At 41.9% G+C, this 26,844-nt stretch overlaps 1 protein-coding gene across 1 annotated transcript in view; it reads left to right on the top strand.

The window, feature by feature from the left end:
• The window catches only part of si:ch211-113g11.6 (semaphorin-7A), a 52,816-nt gene that overhangs the window by 7,838 nt on the left and 18,134 nt on the right, over positions 1-26,844 (top strand). Inside the window, exons 2-10 of the mRNA XM_028579810.1 lie at positions 685-824; positions 2,663-2,725; positions 6,518-6,613; positions 7,025-7,130; positions 18,610-18,717; positions 21,038-21,177; positions 22,839-23,017; positions 25,177-25,285; positions 25,527-25,734. Coding sequence (XP_028435611.1) covers positions 685-824; positions 2,663-2,725; positions 6,518-6,613; positions 7,025-7,130; positions 18,610-18,717; positions 21,038-21,177; positions 22,839-23,017; positions 25,177-25,285; positions 25,527-25,734 — 1,149 coding nt within the window. The remainder of the gene's footprint in view (positions 1-684; positions 825-2,662; positions 2,726-6,517; positions 6,614-7,024; positions 7,131-18,609; positions 18,718-21,037; positions 21,178-22,838; positions 23,018-25,176; positions 25,286-25,526; positions 25,735-26,844) is intronic.

The raw sequence follows: 26,844 nt of genomic DNA, 5'->3' as shown, positions 1-26,844 counted from the left end.
TGTTTAATCTAAAATCACAAAGGGCAGTAATGTCGGATTGAGTGTTTTGGTACATCAAACCAGTTCATATCGAGGTGTACTCAAGATGGCGGCAGATTAAATGTAGATTAAAATCCAGAGGTTTGGCTCTTTGCCATTAGTGCTCCTATACTTTTGTTCGAACTGCCTGGGGAGCTTAGGCTGGCCAAATCATGGATTGTCTTTTCAAATAACTTCCTGAAACTCAGGAAGCAGGATGCATTGACCTTCTGTTATTGTCTTTGAGCTCTACTTTATGAATTTGTTTTTATTACAGTACCTTGTTCCTTTGCTTTAGCTGTTGATTTGATTGATTCCCTGTCATTTGGAAATGGCTTTTTAATTGGGATTGGAAAAATACAGTATATATTCTTCCTCCTCCTCCTCCTTCTTGATTATTTACTTAGTTATATAATAATTTTTAACAGCAGAAGTAATTCTATGTTATTCAAAATTGGAAATGGTTCATGTTTTTATAGATTATAGTTTTATTTTTAGAATAAATTACTGTGAGTTCAGTTAATTTATATGAATTGAACTTCATCACCGGGCATATTTTTATTGCACAACATGAACATACATTTTAACAATTAAAACAACAATGTACTCAAGCAAAGCTCTTGTCTGCCAGCTCATCTCTCTAATACACTCTGTTATGATCCACAGAGACCTCCAGGTTCCACTTCAACAAACCTGAGAACTACATCAGCATGTACCACCAGGAAGGGAGCGACACGCTGTATGTGGGCGGCCAGGCGATGATCTATGTGTTGACATTCACTAACAGAGGGGTCCGCAACCTGCAGGTACACTTTACCGTTAGCTGATTGTGCTGTCTTGTACCCTAATAGATGTTTCAGCTATAGACAGTCTTTTGTAATGGGCAACCCGTCTGCTGCCAACAAGAGTAGTTATAAAATATCTGTTGCCAACCACCAGTTCAAATGTTATCTACTGTCTTTAAGTCAATCCCCTTCAAAACCCTCTTTGGCAACCAACCAATGTTGAAAGTGCTGTTCCTACATAACACTTTAGCTGGTTGGTAAAATAGGCAGCAGGGATCTGAAGGTTGAAACTCTTAGCACTGTGCGCTTGACATCTCTGAATGTATTATTGTTGTCGTGGTTTTTATTTTACATGTGCTCAATAGATCAAATCAAATAAGTGCAGGCTGTTCTCATAAACCATTTGTACATATAGGTACGAAAAGTAATGCACTGTCATTCGTACATTTTTAATTCCACGTATTTACCAATGTATGAACCACATGGACTGCTGTTGTATTAGGCCCATCAGGTCTGCGCAGGGAGAAGGTCGGGGTGGATGGTTGGGTCCTAAAACACAGGGCTTTCAAGCGGGAGAGCAGAGTGTGTCCTGGGAGAAGTTAAGGGGAAAACACAAGACTTTCATCCAGGAAATGGGAGCTTCCCCGTTTCCTACTTAAGTCAGTCTGGCCTAGAGCCCATTCAAGCCCATTTCCAATTTTTCCTAATCGAGGCACGCTTCACAACCGTTGAGGCGGGCTCTACACAAAGACAGCGCAGCGACGGCAAGTTGCTTTTTGTTTACATTCAACATGACGGCCAACGAAACGCAGCAACCCGTTGATGCCGCTGTAGCTGCTACTTCACCCAGATCGTTGGACTAGATCGTTCTAATATTAGCTAGTCAATTTGATGCCTAAACTTAACTCTCGTCGCCGCATCATAGTCACCATTTGCTGGCTAAACTCAACTGCAACGGTCGCTGAAAGGGGCATCACCTCGCAGTGCACTGTACCACGTTCACAGTTACCTTTTTTGCAGCTAAATTTAACTGTAGGATAACATACAAATTGTTGTGCATAACTTTTTGTATGATATCATACAAACCCATTAATGAGAATGCATTGATTTGTGAGATGTTGATAGGTGTATTTCTGAACTTTGGTGAGACCCAGACTAGCTGTTTAGCTCTGCTTCCAGGTTTAGGGTACACGGTTTGCCAGACTCTGCTGGATGACAACAGAGTTGCCCACCTGCTTTGAGGGCAACACTGAGCCAGAGAGGCCAGAGAGAGAGATAAGAGGGTCGGCCTGCCGCTGACCCAGATCAGCAGCCGAGGGCAGAGGAAGTTGGGTTATGCATACATTCATGAAGCTACACAATATATCTCTGTGTGAGGAAAGAAAACATCATTCACTGAGCTAATAATGTCAACATAGGATCAAGATTACATAGTGTCTGGCCTGCAGTGTCAGCCCTCACTAGCCTGAAAAATTGAAGAGACTGTAAGCTGGATATGTTTTTATCCAAATATGACTCTGCCCTATTTTTTGGAATGATTGTGGGCTTAGTGTTGGGTTTTCCCCAGTGGAAACGAAAAGACGTTTGGTGATACGTTTGGCATAGATGGACTGATTTTTAATGGTGTGTTGTATCTTACAAACACATTTAGGTGGCATTTTGTCAGGAGTTATTTCCAGTGGAGCATAACAGTAGAAAAATAACAATTTTCAATCAGTGAACATGACGCTGTCAGCTAAGGAAGGAGATGTTTTCTGTGAGGATTGTGTTTTAGCTGCTGCAGCAAGGTCACACTTTTCTTGCTGAAACAGGGCAGTGTGAAAAAACTAGAAGAAACTAAACAGCCCTTCCTCCCACAGATCCCAGCGGCATCTGACCAGACTGCAATTGATACCTGCAAGGCAAAGGCTGCGCCACTTGAGGTAGAAACAACTCCATGATTTCTGCAAAGCACTCTCCTTCTTTACCAGTGCATTGTCATCAGTCTCATTAAGTTTCTCATCATCATCTTCATGTATGTACGTGTCCGTATGTATGTATGTATGTATGTATGTATGTATATGGATGTGTATGTGTATGTGTATATCTTTATTTTTTTACTCTATGCTGCTATTTGGAGAGGATTGCTCCAACAGAATTTCGTTGTATTGCATGAATGATGACAATGACAATAAAGATCTATCCATCTATCATCTGCAGTTGCACTACAGTGAGGTTAGTGCTACAATGTTTAGTTAAGTTATTTAGGTTCATGTTAATATTTTTGCTTGGATGCAAGAGACCAAATAAGTCAAATAAACACAGTAAAGACATGCAATAAAGACAAATAAATACATAAACAATGGTAATTTATACAGATTAATAAATATAAATTACACAGGAGACAAACAAACAAACAAACAAACACCGATGAGTGAGCTGTTGATAATTGCAATGCATAATTCCATGAGATTTAGCGAATACCAAGAGATTAATACAATATTCAACCTGAAATAAGTCTAAGAGCGTAGGGAGTTCAACTTAATGTAAAATGCTTCGAGGCTCAGGAATAATCTTAGGAAGAAGGATAAAGGGCTGCGTGTTATGCTGCTTGTCAGAAAATAAAGAATTTCAAAAGGTGCCAAGGACGAAAATGTCTGAAAGACTTGGTATTTATCCGTTGCACTTTAAAGACCAAGGCCATTTTTTAAACCATTTTACATAAATTAATAATGTCGACATTTATTTTGACACCATGTTATAATTACAGGAAATTAGAAAGATCATTCAAAAAGAATTTTCCATTAATTCTCAGGGTCAAATTCTGCATTTGCTCAATAGCTAAAAGGATAATTATTTTCACCTTCCTGTATTTAGCCATAATGTTATTAAGGGTACATTACACTTTCAGCATCTGTATTGCACCACGGGTCATGTCTTCAAGGGATCACTTCTAAGTAATATGTACAACCAAGTGCCTGAATATTTCCATTGTCCATGCTGCTGTTGCTGTCCACATTTGATGTATATCAGGGGCAAGCCCACAGAAACGGGAAAAAATATTGTTTTTCCTGTATACAATCGATACAGAAAGAATGGATGTAAAATGATGAATGCATTTTTCTAAACGTCACAATCACTGCCAAGATGACTTTAAAAATCTCAAAGATTCATCAGTTATTTTTTTTTATTGTATTTACATGTTATTTTCATGCCAGAAAAGCTGGAGCATGTCTGTTAGGCTCATGTTCTATGGTCTTAAAAAACATGAAATCCTTCAAAATGTCCGCATTATGCTTGTGGTGAGCAAATCTTTTTGAAATGCATGGGACACCATCTTAAAATACAGTAACAGTTGTCTAAGGGTTAGCATTATTACCTTGCAATGACATGTCGGGAAATTTGTGTTTGAATTTCAATGAATGATTGCTTTAGTTTGAGTGCTACCAACAGAAAAGAAGTGACACCTTGCTTGAAAGTGCTGTTGATCTATTAGTAACATCAGTGCTTTGAAAGCTGCCAATTCTTTTCCTGTTTTAGAGTAGCTGTATCAGAGGCTACATAGAGCTACTGGAAGCCCTTCAGTTTCCAATCCAGCAATGTCTGCCAGGCCTGTAATCTGCAGTCAGGTTTAACAAATGAGGGATATCCCAATTTTAACTGACAAACTGTGTTCTGTTAAGGAAGCTTAGAATTCTACCATTTAAATTTCCTCCCATATCTAATGGGAGCTAAAACCCATCACGGTTGTGAGTATACCCCAAAGTGTTACTTGAGTTATTGCACAAAACAAACAGGGGACTGTCTTCCCTGCACAGAGCTAAAGCTTCCCGAGAGCCTGGCAGTGGCAGATGGTGGAAAATGAGAATGTACTGAGTGACACAGTAAATCTTTCCCAATAAAGCCAATGGTGCTGGGCAGGGGGAACGAAAGGCAGGATGCGACATCCTTCAGTGATAGACAGCCACAAGGTTTGTGGAAAACAATTACCCCTGGAGTCAGATGGAGTTAACTGTAGGTAGCGCACATAATTTGACTGACCGAATCTCTAAGTCCGCCTCAGCTTCAGTTTGTCCGAAGAACACAAAATCTTCGAAAGCTGAGCCCAAAGTTTTCCTCAGAGGCTAAGTCGTCGTCAGACCGAGAGACGGTGGGTTCGGAGATTGGGTTGAGAATAACAAGAACGAAGTGTTACCCTAAATTAAAGCTAATCTTCAACTTTACTTTAACCCCGAAAGTTCTTTACAAGTCCTTTTTAACCCTACAAGTCCCTTAAACTTACAGTGTTGGTAGTCCAAAGGAGTACTACTCAGCTTGTGAAAACAGTTGTATAATGTCCTCCAGGGCTCTAGGGTTAGGGTTGACCCTAAACCTTTGTCAAGTCAGTAAAAGTACTCAAATTAGTTCACTTGACTCCAAAAACACTGGATGTTTTTCGGTGGTTTTCACACTCAAGGCAACAAAAACTCTTGGTTAGCTTTCAGGAAAGATTGAGGTTACATGACATGTCTGCACCCACCCCAACCTCAACCCAATGCCGTTACTTACCGCCTCGCTACATATAGTAAAGGGCACACTACTTCCTGCACTAGTACTGAATTTTGGCTGTGGACATAAATCATGAGTTGTCGATTCATTAAATATGGATGCAATTCCTAAGATTTCTAGGCTCAGGCTGGTACTCCAGTGAGCATTGTTTGTTAACAGTGTCCAGAGCTTCTTGGCAAGTATTGGCAGTATTGCAACAAAGCATTACGCATCACAATAATTTGAAACCAGCTTTAGTTTGATCAAAAATGAAGCTACTGAAGAGGACATTGGTTTGAAGTTGGCATCACAACAACACAGTGTCTGTTAATCTGACAGATACGTCTCTAAACCTAACCCTAAGATAATTTAAAACAAATTCCAAAGTTGCAACCTCAGTCCTAGATTTTAGTGTGCATGGGCCATGTAAAATCACTTACATGCAAACAAGCCCAAACTACATTTATTTCTTTCAAGAACATAAGTAAAAAGTCTGCACTCACACAAATTACCCAGCCCACCCACTCGCCTACACATCCACCTACACACGCTTACACAAGCTCTAGCTCGGCTTTTTGGACATAGTGGTGTACTTCCTCCATCTCCAGTTTTTGCTATCCTTATCCAAAAGTTGGACTACAACGAACATCACTCAACATGAGCACTGCTGCAACCTAAAATCTGAATTTACCCCTTAAGGTTGTACTAAGTATTCCTTTTCATACTCCATCCAGTAATGCCTTTGAGATAGCAGTCCATTTTCTGCACTTAATGAATAAGTGATGAACATGGAGTATAGCAGTGCTGTACTGCAGGGCTAAGCCTCCTGTGTGCTGTCTGCCAAAAATGTCCAGAGCATGGATCGCCTCCGATTTTTCTTAAATCTCTCTCTCTCTCTCTGAACAATCCGCTTTTTCTCTCTTCATCAGTCATGTATTATGTCCTTTTGCTTTGTTTCTTTATCCCTCCATTCCACCTTCCTCTTTTCATCTGTTTACAGTATGTTTCTCAGTCCATTGGTCTATTCTTGTTTTCTCTCTCCCCTTTGTGCTGCTTCTCTCTCTCTCTAATCACGTTTTCACATATTCTCCACCGTTAACTGCCTTTTTCAATCCTCTTCCAATCTGCATATTTTTCTCCCTTTCCCTCTTGCTTCTGCCTCAATTACTGCCTTTGTCCCGCTCTTTCACTGTCTCTTTCTTTCACAGCTGGAGTGTGATAATTTCATCACCGTCATTCAGAAAGTAAACGACACAATGATAATATGTGGAACGAATGCTGGAAGCCCCAGGTGCTGGATGTTGGTAAGAGTTTCTTCAGACAAAATCCTTGAATTCTGTTATACTGCATATTATTTTGCAGTCACTGCAAACGTCCCAACACCATTTTATTGGTTGCTGCTGTGGCTGCTAAACCTCTAGTCTAATCAGTCTCAAGATTGATTGAAATTACCATTTATGTATTTGCTCATTTATTTCTTGTGCTGGTTAAATGAAGTCCGGGTGTTATTTATTGCCATGGAGGATGTTTTCTCTCAGTAATGAATATGTACCTCCACTGAATAAGTTAAGGTGTAAGCTGTGGTGACAAACAGATAACTCTGAATATTGGGTCTTGTGTTAAATGTATAATGCATAATGATGCATGCCCGTAATGAACAGCGTTTAAGTACTAGACTTCATCCAGGCTCAAAGGTCTCCTTCCTCTCTTGGCAGGTAAATGAGACTGTGCTGACTGACGTCCAGGGCAACAGGCAGATAGCATCAGCCTCTGACATCTCACCACCCTACCCTTCCCAAAAGTCCATCAGCTTGCCTGCAGGTAACAAACACAAAAAGGAAATTATACATCTGGTTGCAGGAGTTTATGACTCACTAGGAAACAAAAGAATTAAACGTTGCCAAAACATATATAGTTAAGACCACCTAAACCGAGACCAAGTCATTACCAAGACCAGAGTGTATTATTAATAAATAAAATGTTATTACCGACAGCCAGAGCTTCACCTACGTTCACTTTGGAAGTGTGTGTTAAGGGGGGCGGGGAAACGGGGGTTAACAGTAACACATTTCAAACAAGAAATAAGTCAAGTTATCGGTTGCATTTAAAGCAGGAAGTTTTACATCCAATCAAAATAATGATGTTAACACATAATCAGACGATACACAGGCAATGTAATTAGACTTAGAAAACTTTAATGTCCCCGAGAGGCAATTTGTTGTACAGTACAGGCATATTGACACATAATCCACAACACAAACATTGAACCAGACATCTACAGCACTATTTATCTAACACATAACATACACACATCGATAAATAGAATACAGTTAAAGGAGTATATTTTAATGATATCCCTGCAGTTGTAATTGTAGTCTTGACCGGTCTTGAAATACAATCCCAAGTCTTCTTTATCCGAGACCGAGACAAGCAGGGTAAAAATCGGAACCTGATGAACCAGCAGCTGGAGGCAGATGACAGGTGACCGTAGTTAAAGCAATTGGCTCCTGTGTGGACAAAAGTAAAGGACTGGTATTTTAAAGCTTTTTTTGATTGGATGATGAACCAGATAGGCGATCCCTCTTGATTTTGGTCACATCAGCAAGTGACCATGCAATTACATTGCAAGTTGTCGCGAATATAGTACCACAATCCTGGAAGCTATTGTGGCCACAATAACCGATAGCTAGCTAGCTAGTAGTAGTACGACCTAGCAATAGCTAGCTAGTAGCTAGCTAGCTATTGCTAGGTGGTTTGCTATCTCACCAAGCTCAAACAAAGCACACTAAAAAACTCCATTTACCCATTAAGCGCCACAACGTGAATGTACTTCCAACTCTAACCCCAATCTCTCCTAACTAAGTTGTTTTTGAGGCTAAATCTAATCAAACCATAACCATATCAGTGTCATTTTAGAAGACAGACATGTGAATCATTTTGGTAACAGTGATTTTTGGAGGCACTAACAACCGATCAGATAACACTTAATGTATACAGGTCTTTTTTGGAAGGTAATTACAAACTATGTATTTTGGGGTTTAGTTTGGTGAATGTATTGATCACATCTGGCCGCAAAAGCCATACAAAGCCATATTTTAAAATGATGCATAATAGACAACTCGTAGCTTCTTCTGTTTTTGGAGAGTGCCGATTTGCATTTTAAAATTTACAAAAGTTGAGCTCAGTGGACAAAATGAAAGCATCCGATTGTGATTATTCAACTTCAGTTAATTGAATTTGATGCCAGAGTTTGTCATCATAAAATGCTGGTATGACCAGGCCCAAATAAGTAATAGTAAGTAATAAATTAGGTAATTGAAAATCTATTCATAACATGAAAATGAGGAGATGCTTTTATAGAACGTACCTCACAATATTTTAAAGAGCCAATCCATTACAAGATTGGTGTGTTAGAAAATTTCTTGGTTCTTGGCTGTAACATACAGTAAGTACCTTATGTACCTTAAACAAGATCTAATATGTTGCCTATTACTTAAAACAATGCTCCACGCTAATTGGTCAATATGTGCCATGAGAAACATAATTATTAGAGTGAGGCTATTTGCACCCCTGGTTCAATTAGCAGTGTATGCTATCTGTACCCTGGTGCAATTAGAAGTGCTATTCGTACCCTGGTGAAATTAGAAATGAATGCTATTCGTACCCTGGTGCCATTATTTCGGTGCATGCGAGCAACGTGTTTTTGTTGTTACGTCACAGGGTGTGAATAGCTCAGCTGTGTGGCCGAGGCTATTCGTACCGGGGGTGCAAAAAGACACTCCGTAATTATTGTGTTATTATGTTATTAAATGTTTCTTTTTCCTGGGTTTAGAGGAAATGTCGGGGGAGCTTTTATTTGTGTTGTCAATTTGTACAGCACAACATTCATCTCTGTGAGTAGCTTTTTTTTTTCAATATTACAATGAAAGAACCCTCACTTAGGTTAAGGCTATTGAGTGAGTGATGCTATTCACTACACAGTTGAATCAAGATCCTTATCTATCAGTGTCAGAGCCTTGCTATTTAGCTGCATAGACTCAGTCCCTCCAGAAAAACGCAATTATGCAGTTGCATAATTCAATGCATTATCAGTCCGTGAACCATCACCTTATCGTGGTGGAGATGTTTGTGTGTCTCTGTGAACCTGAGGGCTGTGTTGTCTGGAGCTTTGTGCTCCTGGTAGGGTCTCCCAAGGCAAAGTGGTCTCAGGTGAGGGGCCAGACAAAGAATGGTTCAAAAACCCTATGAAAAAACAAGGTAGAGATGGAGTGACCCTGCCCGGAGGAAGCCCGGGGCCCCCGTCTGGAGCCAGGCCCAGACGGCGGGCTCGTCGGCGAGCGCCTGGTGGCCGGGTTTGCCACGGAGCCCGGCCGGGCACAGCCCGAACAAGCTACGTGGCTCCCATCTCTCCAGCCCATGGGCCCACCACCTGTGGGAGGAACCGCAGGGGTCAGGTGCGCTGCCACATGGGTGGCAGTGAAGGTCAGGGGCCTCGACGGACCAGACCCGGGCGGCAGACGCTGGCTCTGGGCACGTGGAACGTCACCTCTCTGTGTGGGAAGGAGCCGGAACTGGTGCGGGAGGTGGAGCGCTACCGGTTAGATCTGGAGGGGCTTACCTCTACGCACAGTCTCGGTTCTGGAACCGTACTCCTGTATAGGGGTTGGACTCTTTTCTTCTCCGGAGTTGCCCAGGGTGTGAGGCGCCGGGCGGGTGTGGGGATACTCACAAGCCCCCGGCTGAGTGCCGCTACGTTGGAGTTTACCCCGGTGGACGAGAGGGTCGCCTCCTACACCTGCGGGTTGTGGGGGGGAAAACTCTGACTGTTGTTTGTGCATATGCACCAAACAGGAGTTCGGAGTATTCGGCCTTCTTGGAGACCTTGAGTGGAGTCCTGCATGGGGCGCCAGTGGGGGACTCCATTGTTCTGCTGGGGGACTTCAACGCACACGTGGGCAATGATGGAGACACATGGAGAGGCGTGATTGGGAGGAACGGCCTCCCTGATCTAAACCAGAGTGGTTGTTTGTTGTTGGACTTCTGTGCTAGTCATGGATTGTCTATAACAAACACCATGTTCGAACATAGGGATGCTCATAAGTGTACCTGGTACCAGAGCACCCTAGTCAAAGGTCAATGATCGATTTCATAATCGTTTCATCTGATCTGAGGCCGTATGTTTTGGACACTCGGGTGAAGAGAGGGGCAGAGCTGTCAACCGATCACCATCTGGTGGTGAGTTGGGTCAGGGGGTGGGGGAAGACTCTGGACAGACCTGGTAAGCCCAAACGTGTAGTGCGGGTAAATTGGGAACGTCTGGAGGAGGCCCCTGTCCGACAGACTTTCAACTCACACCTCCGGCGGAGCTTTTCGTGCATCCCTGTGGAGGCTGGGGGCATTGAACCCGAGTGGACAATGTTCAAAGTTTCCATTGCTGAAGCTGTGGCGAGGAGCTGTGGTCTTAGGGTCTTAGGTGCCTCAAGGGGCGGTAACCCACGAACACCGTGGTGGACACCGGTGGTCAGGGAAGCCGTCCGACTGAAGGAGTCTTTCCGGGATATGTTATCCCGGAGGACTCGGAGGCAGTTGCAGGGCACCGGCGGGCCGAAGGGCTGCAGCCTCTGCCGTGAAAGAGGCAAAGCAGCGGGTGTGGGAGAAGTTTGGAGAAGACATGGAGAAGGACTTTCGATCGGCACCAAAGTGCTTCTGGAAAACTGTTCACCACCTCAGGAGGGGGAAGCGGGGAACCATCCAAGCTGTGTACAGTAAGGATGGGACACTGTTGACCTCAACTGAGGAGGTAATAGGGTGGAAGGAGCACTTTGAGGAACTCCTGAATCCGACTAATACGCCCTCTATGTTAGAGGCAGAGCTGGAGGATGATGGGGGATTGTCGTCGATTTCCCAGGCGGAAGTCACTGACGTAGTCAAACAACTCCACAGTGGCAAAGCCCATGGGATTGATGAGATCCGTCCAGAAATGCTCAAGGCTCTGGGTGTGGAGGGGCTGTCCTGGTTGACACGCCTCTTCAACATTGCGTGGAAGTCTGGGACGGTGCCAAAGGAGTGGCAGACTGGGGTGATGGTTCACCTTTTTAAAAAGGGGGACCAGAGGGTGTGTGCCAATTACAGGGGTATCACACTTCTCAGCCTCCCTGGTAAAGTCTACTCCAAGGTGCTGGAAAGGAGGGTTCAGCCGATAGTCAAACCTCGGGTTGAGGAGGAACAATGCGGATTCCGTCCTGGTCGTGGAACAACGGACCAGCTCTTCACTCTCGCAAGGATCCTGGAGGGAGCCTGGGAGTATGCCCAACCGGTCTACATGTGTTTTGTGGATTTGGAGAAGGCGTATGACCGGGTCCCCCGGGAGATACTGTGGGAGGTGCTGCGGGAGTATGGGGTGAGGGGGTCTCTACTCAGGGCCATCCAATCTCTGTACGACCAAAGTGAGAGCTGTGTCCGGGTTCTCGGCAGTAAGTCGGACTCGTTTCAGGTGAGGGTTGGCCTCTGCCAGGGCTGCGCTTTGTCACCAATCCTGTTTGTAATATTTATGGACAGGATATCGAGGCGTAGTCGGGGTGGGCAGGGGTTGCAGTTCGGTGGGCTGGGGATCTCATCGCTGCTCTTTGCAGATGATGTGGTCCTGATGGCATCATCGGCCTGTGACCTTCAGCACTCACTGGATCGGTTCGCAACCGAGTGTGAAGCGGTTGGGATGAGGATCAGCACCTCTAAATCGGAGGCTATGGTTCTCAGCAGGAAACCGATGGAATGCCTTCTCCAGGTAGGGAATGAGTCCTTACCCCAAGTGAAGGAGTTCAAGTACCTTGGGGTTTTGTTCGCGAGTGAGGGGACAGTGGAGCGGGAGATTGGTCGGAGAATCGGCGCAGCGGGTGCGGTATTACATTCAATCTATCGCACCGCCAGTGACGAAAAGAGAGCTGAGCCAGAAGGCAAAGCTCTCGATCTACCGGTCAGTTTTTGTTCCTACCCTCACCTATGGTCATGAAGGCTGGGTCATGACCGAAAGAACGAGAACCAGGGTACAAGCGGCCGAAATGGGTTTCCTCAGGAGGGTGGCTGGCGTCTCCCTTAGAGATAGGTTGAGAAGCTCAGTCATCCGTGAGGAGCTCGGAGAGCCGCTGCTCCTTTGCTTCGAAGGAGCCAGTTGAGGTGGTTCGGGCATCTGGTAAGGATGCCCCCTGGCGCCTCCCCTAGGGAGGTGTTCCAGGCATGTCCAGCTGGGAGGAGGCCTCGGGAAGACCCAGGACTAGGTGGAGGGATTATATCTCCAACCTGGCCTGGGAACGCCGATCCCCAGTCAGAGCTGGTTAATGTTGCTCGGGAAAGGGAAGTTTGGGGTCCCCTGCTGGAGCTGCTCCCCCCCGCGACCCAACACCGGATAAGCGGACGAAGATGGATGAATCAGTTTAAGAAATAAAATAATTGATATCTCAAATATCCTAACAGAAGGCAACATACAGGTCTTAGCAATAACAGACTCATCTGGATTTTTCATTTAAAGATGCTGAAATAAGTATTCAAGAATATAATATATATAGGAAAGACAGAAATGCAAATGGAGGTGGGGTGGCTATCTATGTCCAAAATCATATTCCTGTGAAAATAAGGATAGACGTAATGTCTTGTTTTGGAAGTCTTTACATTGTCCACTTAAGAATAAGATTCAAACTATCACAGATGCCTGTGGATTAACACAAGTGATAACTAAATCAACACGAGTATGTTTAAAACAGAATGGATCTAAAACAGCAACTTCTATAGATCATATATATACTAACCAAGCAGAACAATGTAGCAAAGGTATGTCTTTGCCAATTGGATGTAGTGATCACAACCTAGTGGCTGTAGTAAGGAAAACAAAAGTCCCAAAAGCGGGACCACAAATTATTATTAAGAGAGCATATAAAAACTTCAATGAGAACCATTTCATAGAAGATGTTCGAAATATTTGTTGGGACAGTGTGTTGGGGAAGGATGATCCAGATGATGCTGTTGAGGCTTTTAATAAGTTGTTTGTAGAGATGGTGGATAAGCATGCACCTGTGAAAAAGAGAACTGTTCGAAATGTGAGATCTTCTTGGATTGATGAGGAATTGAAGGATTGTATGGCACAGAGAGATCAAGCAAAGAAAATGTCAAATAACTCTAATTGTGAATCGGATAGGCAAGTTTACCGCAAGCTAAGAAATTATGTAACTAAGTTAAATAAAAAAGAAAAAAAAATGTATTATGAAAATGTAATTGGGAATGCAAAGCATGATAGTAAGAAAATGTGGAATATTCTTAATGAGATGATGGGCAGTAAATTTAAATCTAGTCCATTTCTTGAATCAGAAGGACAATTTCTTACCAAGCCTGTGGATATTGCTAATCACCTCAATAACTATTTTAACAACAAAGTGCAAAAACTGAAGGAGAAAATGTGCCAAACATCTAACATACGATCATATACCTTGATTAGAGATCAAATTATGAAAGGAAAGAAATTTATTTTTAAATTTACTAAAGTGGATGTAAAATATGTGGAAAAGTTGCTTCTTAGTGTTAAAGACAAACCATCAGGTGTGGATAATATGGATATAAAACTTTTGAAATTGGTGGCAAATTTGATTGCTATTCCAGTTAGCCATGTGTTGAATATGAGTTTAGAAAAAAAAATCTTTCCAACAACATGGAAAACTGCTAAAATAATTCCTTTACCGAAGAATGGAACTCTACCATTTAGTGGCCCAAACAGTCGACCAATTAGCCTGTTGCCGGCTTTAAGTAAGATCATGGAGAAAATTGCTTATGAACAAATACAATGTTATTTTTCAGTAAATGATTTATACACAGATTATCAACATGCTTACAGAGTGGGATATTCCACAGGTACAGCCCTTACTCAAATGTCAGATGATTGGCACAGAGAGATAGAAAATGAGAAATTAGTGGGGGCTGTGCTGTTGGATTTCACTGCGGCTTTTGATATCATTGATCACAATTTGTTATTAGAAAAATTTAAATGTTATGGTTTCGATTCAAGCGCAATACTTTGGCTAGAAAGCTATTTAACAAATAGGACACAGACGGTGTACTTTAATGGGAGTTTTTCAGAGGTAAAATCAGTGAGCTGTGGAATCCCACAAGGAAGCTGTTTGGGGCCATTACTCTATTCTATATTTACTAATGAATTACCTTTAACCTTAATAGAGGCAAAAATGGCAATGTATGCTGACGATTCAACAATATATATGGCAGCATCTACAGCTGAAGGGCTTACTAGTGTCTTGAATGAGGAATTGCAGTCAGTATTAGAATGGGTAACAAATAATCAATTAGTTCGTAATGTATCTAAAACTACAAGCATTGTATTTGGGACAAAAAAGCAGTTGTTTAGTGAACCTAAATTAAATTTATGTGCTGAAGGTAAGGCAGTTGAACAGGTACAAAGGACTAAGCTTCTTGGGGTTATAGTAGATAGTAAATTATCCTGGTCTCAACAAATTCATGGGGTGGTGAAAAAAATGGGTAGAGGTCTCTGAGTTATAAGGAGATGTTCACATTTTCTCAATAAAAAGGTAATGGGAAACGTCATTAAAATGATTGTCCTATCCCATTTGGACTATTGTTCTGGGGTCTGGTCAGGTGCTGCCATATCAATTATGAAGAAATTGCAAATTGCTCAGAATAAAGCAGCACGCTGTTTACTGAGGTGCCCACTCAGATCAAGTGTTGATGCAATGCATGGCTGTTATCCTGGTTAACTGTAAGGAACAGATTAACTGCCTCGTTGCTCAATTTTACCAGAAATATTTTAGTGACTAAACAGCCAAGGGTGTTGTATCAGCAACTTGGTCTAAGTTCTGATAAACATGACTATAGCACAAGGCATGCTATGGAGGGTAAATTCACATTACCTAAAGTAAGAACAAACAAAGGTAAAAACACTGTAATATATAGAGCCATGATTAATTGGAATGCAATGCCTAGTCATGTCATTCAAGAAAATAGAAAACTTCAATTTAAATTATTACTTAAAGAACATCTCCTAGCTGAGCAGAACTCTGGATTGGATAATACCTAACGAATACTGTTAGTATCATTGAGGGTTCTCTGTGTGCATTTGATTTTATTGGTCATATTAGTGAACAATGTTATACTCTTATCTCTACGGTCTGTGAAGAATTTAAATTAGGTCCTGTCTTGTCTTGTGTTGAATATTGTTATTTTTGTTATTAATTATGTTTTTCTTTCAATGATGTATTGAATGTTGTTTTTTGGTGGTTGTTTTTATTGTAATGATGCACGTTAATGTATAGTTGCACAAGTTGTGTGTGGACTCCAGGAAGAATAGCTGTGGCTACGGCCCCAGGTAATGGAGATCAGATCCCAATAAATCAAATTAGCCAAAGTCAGCATATTTATGCGGTGGCAGCATTTTTTTCAAATACGCTGCACTTTTGCCGCTTAAATTGCCGATTTCCGCGCAAAATATGCAGGGCTTGCATGATTTCATAATCCCCGCATTTTTGTTGCAAAAAAGTCACATATATAATCTTAGCAGAAAGTTGAAAAATGTTGCGTTTACTTCACACAAGAGCAGCCATTTTCCCATGTTGCCATGGGAACGTTATGAAGTGACGTAATTACGCAACGTGAACATCATCAAAAAGCAGGGTGTTGGGGAAATCACTTTCCTCTTTTTCATCAAATCGCAGTTTTTGCAAGTTCACGCAATTTTTGCAAGTTCCCACAATTTCATTGCATAAAATTACATAAATATCCCGCATATTCCATCGCATTTTTTAAGAAAACGTGCCTCATAATCAAGGATTTTTGCCCGCAACAATCACAAAAAAACTGGAAGGACTGCATAGAGATAGAGAAGACAAGGAAGAACTTTATTAATCTCTCATGGGGAAAGTGGAAAAACCAAGTTTAAAGCGTTACTTAAGTTTTATATAATAAGACCTGAATAACAAATGTCTTCCAAATGGTTTTACAATTTGTAGAGTATAGACCGAATCACTGTGACAGAGTGGTAATGCAAAAATCACTTCTGGGTAGACGACTTGCACTTGATTTGAATTGCAGATATGTGAAATCAGCAAACTTGTTTATTTCTGTTTTCATTTTCAGCCATAACTGTAACGTTCAAAGATATATAGTTAAGTATACAACACCTTCTATTTATCCTTAGACCCATGATTGGATATAGAAAATCTCCCTCAGTCTTCTTACACCGCATCCCCAACAACCCCCAAAAAACTAACTAACACAAAGAGACAGAGATATTTTTTTATGATTTTTAGTTATTGCATTCCTGTGCCTTAGCAGATCATGTATGTAATTTGTCGAGTGTTAACATTACCAGGGGATTACACCACCCTGAGTGCCAAGCACACAGGAGTCAGCCATCTGCCGTTGTGCATTCACGAGGGAAAAAAAACATGTTAAACACTGCTAAAATGGAGCGGTTGTACAACTGACTGCACAAACAGATTCAGATAGAATTCAGACGGTAGTTTGACAGACTTCCTGGACGCTAAAGTGACAAAAAGCATGGTAGATGAAAAACATTTCATACTCATGACCAGAATATCCTGTGAAGGCTGAGTGATTTTCATCAGACTGACACATTCTTTAAAAAAGGACCAGCCATCTGTATGTAGGTATGTCTGTATGTATTTGCCCTGCAGGTTTAGTTTACTTCCATTACTCCCCAGTTGAGGTACATATATATATAAGCAAACTCAATATCTGGCCACATTTTAACATCCACAGACTATTGACAATGTTGTTGCCAATGGCAATCATTTCAAGATTTGTATTATATCATTAAAATCAGCATTACAGTTCTCATTCAAAGTAGCCACAGTTGGTTTGCCTCGTCATACAGTGACGGCAGGAAAGGGTGTATGACATGAAGAAGTGACTTGAATGGGGTGAAAACTAAACAATTAATAATTGACTAGTCATGCCGTCAGGCTGGCGCTGTTATATGTTTGCACGGAAAATAAATCACAATGCAAATTCCTTTATTCCTACATCTGCATCTGGCTACTAAACACAACCCATTGTGCTATGTGCACTTTCAGTTTCACATTGCCAGACCTTCCTCTACAGCGGAGGAGGGTCTAGCTAGTCCACACAGCATTCCGGGATGGGAGAAAAACGGTCTTTGGTTTATTGGCATTTCTTTAAACCAATCACAATCGTCTTGGGCGGTGCTAAGCGCTAAACGGAGCCGCGGTGCCTTTGCAAAATATTCTCAACTTGTTTTGGCAAAAGTTGTTTTAGTCGTGCAACAGAATACGCAGATTGGACAGATAGTCTAGCTAGCTGTCTGGATTTACTCTGCAGAGATCTGAGGAGCAGTTAACCATAGTCCTCAGAAACCAACAAAGTTTAAAATACAACACAAAGAAAGCAGAAGGTAACGGATATGCGGCCGAAAAGGCCATACGGCGAAAGGAATTGCCCGTTGTAGAGTAATCTGAATCTGATACCTTGTGTACTAAAGCTAGAGCTAAATCCTAGCTCAACTGGACTGGATAAAAAGCAATTGTTAGAGGCGTGATTCATCAGTTTAACGTAACTACATCGGACCTCTCTCCACAGGGAATGGAACTCCTAATTGTGTGATATGGACATTAACTAAATAGAGATGTTTGGAATTAAAAACCATCTTCCAGTGGTCACAGAGCATGATGAGGGATGGACAAACTATCTGTTTGTTAAACCATCTAATGCGGATGGATTCATTTGTATAGACTTTTGTTTGTGTAGACACTCAGATTTTAGTGAGAGGTTAGTGTGCGCGGCAGGACGCTCTCCCAGATGGAGATCAATTGTTGAAGCAACGAGCCGAACCCCTTTGCTCGAGTTGAACAGCGTTCTAATAACGATCAGTCCTAATTAAGATGTTACTCCTACGGTTTCAAACGCTCTCCCTCTGCATCGCTATGGAGACAGAGCTCTGAGAGAATATGGTGATTTGTGGCTGCTCATCAGTGCACTCAGCTATTCTGCATTGATGTCTTCTTTGCTCTTGCTTTTCTTTTCCTTCTCCCCTCCCTTATTTTTCTGTCTTCGGTCTCCCTGGCCTTTTTTTCTGTCTTCACTCTCCCTCTCTGTGTTTAATCTTCTCTCTCTGTATCTTCCTCTTCTCCTGCTTCAGTCAACCCCTTTCTGTGTAACTCCAATCTCTCTTCCTCTCCTTCTGTACCTTTTTTCTCTCCTTATAACCCACTGTTTCTCCTCTGTTCTCTTTTTCTTCTTGTCGTCGTTTCAGATGGGAGTCTGTATTCTGCTATGTCGTCGGTGGCAGGTCACGCCGGCTCGATCCGCCGTACGTTTGGATCCCAGAAACTCCTGAAGACGGAGAACGTTTGGCTGCTGAGTGAGTAGGAGGATGGGGAGTCACGCAGAAACCGTGCAGGTTTAGACTAATGAATTTAGAGATGGTGGGTGGAACTGTAAATCACCCTGCTGTCATTCCCATGGGAGAAATAACATGTAGGTGTATTCCCTGTCACTGTGTTCGTGGTTCGGGTCACGTTATTTACAGCCATAGAAAAGGGAACCAGAAACATATCTACTGGAAGCAGCCTCTTACACTCAATTCAATTTTCAATTCAATTTTATTTATAGTATCAAATCATAACAAGAGTTATCTCAAGACACTTTACAGATAGAGTAGGTCTAGACCACACTCTTTAATATACAAAGACCCAACAATTCCAATAATTCCCCCAACAGCAAGCATTTAGTGTGACAGTGGCGAGGAAAAAAACTCCCCTTTAGGGAGAAACCTGGGACAGACCCAGGCTTTGGTAGATGGTGTCTGACGGTGCCGGTTGGGGGTGTGATGAACAGTGGCAATAATCACAATAAAGATAACGGAACTATGACTAGTAATAGTAGTTGTAGTAGTTCATGGCGTAGCAGGGCACTGCAGGGCGTTACAGGGCGTAGCCGTGAGTAGCAGAATCAATGTGAGAACCAGGGGCGATTCTAGGATCTGACCTTTGGGGGTGCTCAGCCCCTAATGAAAAGTTGATAGCAGTTAAGCTAGGGGGGTTTGGGGGCATGCTCCCGTAAGATTTTTTTTGTTTTAAACCCTTAAATCATGACTTCTTGTGAGTTTTGGGGAAAGAAATAGACAGATTGAGACATGCAATTATGACAAACTATCAACAGATTTAAGGCATCTGCTGTGAAAAAAGATGGAAACTACAAAGCATGATCATTGCAGCACATATACCCAGGGGTGTTGGACTGGGGGGGGGAAGGGGACTGAGTGCCCAGGGCCCTCATGTGAGGAGGGCCCAAAAATATGCTAGAATTCATAGCTTTGGCTGCAGGGAGGGGCCCATAGAAAATGCCTTTCACAGGGCCCAGAATTTGGAGCTACACCCCTGCACATACCTTGAATGGTAAAATAAGCCTTAACATATTTTTAGACAAGATTATTCATGTTTTTTTCTGCTCTTGATTTTCAACTTTTTCATCTAATCGAATAATGCCTCTGAACCAGATGGGGAAAACACAACATCTCTTTTTCTTAAGAGCCTAGTCCTCCATGAAATGCATATGTAAATATAATGTGAATGGAATGTTTTAAGTGTTTTTGCCCGTATAATATATGTCCACTTTCTCACCTGGTTCTTCCAGGTCCCTCTCTTTGTCCACTCTCTCTCCATCCTTCTCTCTCTCTCCCCATCCTCCTCTCTCCCTCTATCTCCTTCCCTCCGTCCTATCACTGACAATCACATACAAAACATTTTGTAATCAACTAGAAAATAATCTTCAAATAAAAGAGAAAATAAAACACAGTAGTCCTACTATATACATGTCTTATAGGCTACCTAGCCATTTCCTCACCTTGTTCATCTTGCTCTCTCTGCCCTTCTCCCTCTCTATTCTCCTCGCTCCTTTGTGCTGTCAACCAGAAGGCAAATGTAATCAACTAATCAACAGAGAAAGCATTGTGTAGGCTACCAAAGTAGAGCTGATGAAGGTCCTGCTACTCCCGAAAACATGTCTTTTCGCTTTTTTCTTTTATTTGAGCCGCTTGGGTAACTTTTTTTCATTTTGGCGTTTAGACCTTTGACATAACAGAAAGGTTTAGACTGTTTAGACTCGTCTTTCTCCGTCTCCGTGTACTTCCCATTTCTCCTGTCACCGTTTGTTTATCTTTGGCGGCGCACTGTGGGACGGACTAGTCCATTTCATTGTGAAAGTAGGGGGTGCTGACCTCTCTCAGCAAGCAGGGTGCCTGCAGCTGCTGGGGGCGCTGATCTGCCAATTCCCCACACAGTGAAATGATAGAAAACAGAAAAAACGTTTCGCAGCACAGAGGATTATTTATATATTTTTTTAAGTTAAGTGGCTGCCCGGTTCGCCCGTGCCAAAAACCGCCACTACTTTGAGCACTAAACGATCTCACATTATCACAATAAGGACTTTATTTTCAGGGGTGCTGAGATGATATTTAGGGGTGCTTCAGCACCCCTAAAAATAGCCTAGCGACGCCTATGGTGAGAACATCGATTCTCACAATGTGCTATTTTTTTAGAACACTACGCTAGCATAAAAAGGTGATGTAATTATCAAATAAGACAATAGGGGATGATATTGCTTGACCCACGATACGTCTTGAAGATAAATTGGAAAAAAGTGACGATATCTAAACGGACACGTTTAAATCTCATCACCAGATCCGCAGTTTGCCGGTGCAGCCATAATGCCGTCTACACTGAAGTACAAGGAGGAGATCTACTTCTTCTTCAGTGAGCTCAACAAGACAGCCAGAGTGGACGAGGAGCCTTACAGGGCACGCATTGGCCGAATCTGTACGGTAAAAATCCCTCTTTTAAATTTTTTGCCCATTTTTAGACCTTTATTTCCACAGGACAGATGAAGACATGAAAGGGGAGAGAGAGGGGGGAATGACATGCAGCAAAGGGCCGCAAGTCGGAGTCGAACCCACGGCCGCTGCGTCGAGGAGTACACCTCGATATATGTGCGCCTGCGCTACCAACTGAGCTAACCCTGCCTCGCACCACTTTTATGTCTGTGTTCTGCGAAATGTATTCTTGCATTGACAGACCTATCTCCACAGCAGTCTTGTATAAAGTACTTGGAAGCAATACTTAAAAGTACAAGTATCCAGAAAACGACTTTGGTAGAAGTTAAAGTCCCCTTTTACAAAAACATTTCTTGCAAGTAAAGAGTAACGAAGACGCTTAGGGGAAATGTAGCCCTCGATATAGACTAAGGGAAATAATGATGAATCCAAAACCGTTTAATTTGATTAATTATTTAGAGGCCTGGAGATTTCGCTTGAATACGGCGTTTTGAAAGAAAACCACTGGTTTTAAATGAATTGCTAATAAAAATGAAGGATTGAATGCTTTAAAGTTGGAACAAATCCCAAATGTGCTCAGGGAAAACGCAACATAGCACAAGGCGATGTGCTGTCGTTTAGAGTTAATTTGCGTTTTACATTTTCTAAACACGTTTCCTGTTTTACATACTGTACAGTAAATTAGAAAAGTTCTGTACAATTTAGAACTGTGTTGCGTTTGCTCTGGGTAGAAACTTGAAAGCATGTTGCACTTCTTAACACTTTCCAATCAGTGATGTCAAAGCAAGTGTTTCCCAGTCAGCCGTCAAATGGGAAACAGCTGCTGCCCTGTGTGATTCATGAGTCACCTTTTGAACTTAATCTTGAAAATGAACCTCAGATAAAGACACCCAAAACAAAAGATACATTAATGATAATAACAGAAAAGTAAGTTGTGTGTGATGAACATCTATCTTAGATATTTTGAGTTTCTTCATCTGCTAATTAAAGGAATATTCCAACATGTTGTTGTCTCGTAGCTCTTTGCTCTCTAACCAGAACTTAGTTTTCCTTTCTGTGCATTGACGTTACCCAGGAAATTCAGAGTTCTCATGAGAGCACAATTTGATCAGCGAGTCACTCTGGCATTGAGTAATGATGCTCATTAACTATGCCCTTGTGGCCGAGCTGCACCAATCACATCGGTGCATCTGATATAGGCGGGCCAGAGGCGAGCTAAATAGATGACGACAGTTTAATCTACCAGTTAGCTCCGCTGGTAGCTAAGCGTATGGGGCTCTGGGATACGTCACCCCATGTATTGTTGTGATTGGTCGTAGTGTTATCCAATTGCGTGCAGTGAGATTTTCAAATGCATGCTTGGTGCCACCCCTCGAGTTGGGCCATTTTCATTGATCAATGCCAGACCCTTAGGTAGGTGGATTTTATTGAGCTAAGTTACACACATCTGTGTACTGAATGCTCAGACATAAAAGAAGCAACATATTACAAAATGCATTCCTATGTGGGAGGGAAAGGGGCGCCTGGTATCCTGTGGTAAGTGGTCAGTGTCACATCCTGGCAGGGGACACAAAGTAAAATTAAAAATCAATTTGGCAACCTGGCTGCCCTAGTATGGCTTTTTTGTGACAGTCCTTTTATATTACTTCCAGGTGGACGAAGGCGGCATCAAAGCCCTGCTGGCAGACTCATGGACCACCTTCATGAAGGCCCGGGTCATGTGCGGCGCAGGAAACACTCAGCAGCAGTACAACAACATGAAGCAGGCGGTGGTTCTGACAGCGCAGGACAAGAGGGCTGGAGTCCTGTATGGCCTGTTTTCCAACGCATGGTGAGCTGGAACATATAAACACTTTGACTACCTCCACAGTTTAATTGGCTTACGGGAAATTACACTGTAAATTGCATGTTTGTATGTTCTTTCAGGAATGTGGGGATGTAAAACAAAAACAAATGAAGCTTTGCTGTTTTGCATGAAGCTGGAATTATGCTAAAATATTCTGTGAAACAACACAGAGAAGGGTGTTATGGTAAACATAGGTTGCAGAGGCTAGTCTGTCTGGAGGCAGGCTCGAAATAGAGATTGAAACAAAGGGAAACGTTTAAAAGGGACAGCCATGGCGCGAGCTGCCTGCGTGCAATTCAGAGAAGCACAATTCCAGCTCAATATGTTTCATATGTTTCCATTTGAGGTTTAGGCATTTTCCCAAAAGGGACTTCACATGATTCATGGGTGATAAAGTTCTTCAGACTTTTATCTCAGTTTGTTTGGTTGTTAAAACCAGGCTTATTATGGATCAGGGTTGTACAGCGAACATGGTACATGAACAATTTGTCAATGTTGATTAATTTAATTCAATTTTATTTATAGTATCGAATCATAACAAGAGTTATGTTAGATACTTATTCGGAAGAATTTGTTGACATTAGAGCACATTCAGCGGCAAAAGTAGCAGTGGTAGCTACTAGGCTAATTTAAAAAAATATTTATATGTGACTGCAGATATAACCTGATGCTGAAATAAGACCAGCATCACATGCTGTCATTATCACTAATGTCACCCACACAAACAACATTTACTTTAACATTTATTATAAGGCAGGTCGAGATGCTATATAAATATTGTAAAAATATCAAAACTCTCAATGCTCTGAGAAATGCACACAGCCTGTATTCAGAGAACTGTGCCTTTAAACGAGCCGTCAGGATTTCTGTAGAGTTGTGATGTCACAACAATAATATATAAAAGGTACAACGTGCCGCTACAGTGCCGTAACAGTCATTTCCCGGCTGCCGTGACGGTGCAGAGAGTGCAGATGTGGAAGACCTGGAAACGCTGATCAATCACAGCAAAACTGCAAACATAATGGTTCAATATTGATTTTTGTAATCTGACTTAATATTTACTTATATTCAGAAACTCTGTTAGGTCTTTCAGAGCATGCACATATTTACCATATAACAAACTGATAACACAACAAATAAAGCTAAAGAATAACCGTAACTGACAAGCCACTCCACCCACACACCAGTACACACCACATAACAGCAGCACCTACTGTCACACACACGCGCACACACACACACACACACACACCCACACACACTTTCTCATTATATCGGATTTTGAAAAAGTACCTTGTCAGTGTCAGTTTCCATTTTATGTGACTATTAGAAGAGTTTTCCGCGGGAATAAAAATATGCCAAATTATTATTCACAAAGTGTGTAAGTCTTGTTTTAGCGAAATCAGCTGTCATACATCTAGTAATACAAGAACACGTGGTATCATTGTCTGCAAGACGTTGCTGAAAAAATGTCTGTAATTGTTTACCAAAGGAAATACTGATTAGTTTGTCCTGTCAAATGCATTATTCATAAATTTTTAACTGCAAAATACAAGTCACAAGTTTTCATATGGAAGTCATGGTACAACCTCACATACTGTATATTGTTTCATACAATGGTAACTGATTTCGGCAGATTCTTATTTTTGTATTTTTCTTACATTTGGAGTAGTGAAGGTGCCACATGTGGCTTCACTGAAAAGACAAAAAGAGAACCATGGGACTACAGGAAGGACTGACATTAATTGCTCTCTGCCTTTACAAATCACATTATTTTTTTATCCATTTGTAAAAGGACAATATACAAAACTGAGCATGAATGTTGCAGTTTGAATATTGCATCAGAGTTAGCTTAAAACTAATTTAATTTGCAGTTCAGAGTCTTCTTTTAAAAAAGAGACAAATACATTCTTTTTAATTTAACTTGTCATTAAAGTTAGACTTATTCAACTGGTGGCAAGAATAACAAATAGACATTGGTTCGCTTTCATCGGCCCACTCGCGGAGAACAAGCCAGGGATTATAGACTATAGATTTACTGTTTTAAGGTCCCGTGTCGGCTGTGAATTTCTAGCTGTGTCCTTGCATGGACCTCATAACCACTTACCTTGCTTTTACTATGGATGTAATAACTCTTTGTTCAGGGGTAGAACAGTGATCTGTGCCTACTCCATTGAAGATATTGACCAGGCTTTCTCCACATCCAAACTGAAGGGCTACAGCAGTCCATTCATTGGCAGTCGCCCTGGGATGGTAAGAACGAGACTTTGATTTCCTTTCTTTTTTTGTCACACTAATCTGGGAAAAGCAGCTTTGAGATGGAACTACAATTGCATGAGTCCGCCTTTTATTTCAGAGGTGAAAAAGATTGAAGTTCTCTTTTTGAAAGGCATGAGTTAAAAGAAAAGCAATTTCAAACTCTTTTGTCCAAGGGCATTTTGTTTATTCAAGAGCCCAGCCTGGTCTGAATCGATTACATCACTTCTCCTCTTAGTGTGTCCGCAAAAACTCGACAGCAGGAGGTCACAACGACATCAAAAACCTCGGGGTGATCAGATATCATCCAGAAATTGAGGATGTGATCCGGCCTGTCGGTGTGGCTCCACTGGACCTGCCCACGGATGACCAAATCACACATGCTGTGGCAGACATTGTCCTGGCGGTCAATGATGAGCACTACAGCGTCCTGTACCTTGGAACAGGTGTGTGTGCATGTATATGTCTGTATGTTAAGCTTCCGCTGTTTGTTCTGAAGAAATGGTGCCCTCTTGCAGTTTTGTGCTTTAATTAAATTTTCAATTTTATTCATAGTGTCAAATCGTAGCAGACGTTATCTCACAAAACTTCACAGATAGCGTAGGTCTAGCGGTGCCTCGCATAGCCCTTAAATTGCCTCCTCAAGCACTTGCCTCCCTTCCTCGCATCTTAGTCCCTCCCACCGAGGAGGCGATAGCTTTAAGATGGCCTTCACCGAGGAGGGACAGAACAACTTTCGGTTCAACCAAGGACTGAGAGGTCATTCTTTTTTCAACTTGCTTGTTAATCCATTGTTTTTTTAAAATCTCTACTGGCATAAGACATTTGTGGGGGAAATAAAAGCAGCCCAAGCTAACAAATCATAGTTCTTTTCATCTTCACGTGGCAACTCTGTAGCCGCTGATCTTTAGTTACATTTCTGAGCAGTGCACATTAGCTACAGTGTAGCCTATGGTGGCTATGTGCGTAGGGTCTATAGCTACAGTACGCCAAAACCCCTTAACACACAACTAAATATCCACCTTCACTCACTCTTACCTGAGCAAGGAAGGGAAAGGTGCATGTTAAAAGATGCAGTAATCATTTTATGGCCACTAGATGGCAGATTAACTCTTAAACAAGCTGCCAGACATACTAGCATGACATATTGTTGCCTTAAAAAGTCAACTCAAGCTGGCGCCCAGATAGCTCAGTTGGTAGAGCGGGCGGCCATGTGTAGAGGTTTGCACCTCAACGCAGCGGACCCGGGTTCAATTCCGACCTGCGGCCCTTTGCTGCATGTCATTCCCCCTCTCTCTCCCCTTTCACTTCTTCAGCTGTCCTATCATTAAAAGGCCTAAAATGCCCAAAAAATAATCTTAAAAAAAAAAAAAAAAAGTCAACTCAAGCTAAGGTTTTAACAATAGCCTAATAAAACATTCAGGAGACGGTGAGCAACATTATCATATCCTACTGGAGTTTCTTTTGTAATTTTTTGTCATATTTTAGCTTTGATTTGGTCTCCGCCAAAAAGCCTAAAGTCTCAAACATTGGTCCTCAAAGTCTCAGTAAAAACA

Source organism: Perca flavescens, chromosome 6, assembly GCF_004354835.1.
Source record: "Perca flavescens isolate YP-PL-M2 chromosome 6, PFLA_1.0, whole genome shotgun sequence".
Classification (NCBI taxonomy): domain Eukaryota; kingdom Metazoa; phylum Chordata; class Actinopteri; order Perciformes; family Percidae; genus Perca; species Perca flavescens.
The sequence above is the reverse complement of the archived record's forward strand: the minus strand, read 5'-3'. Positions and strand labels throughout refer to the sequence as shown.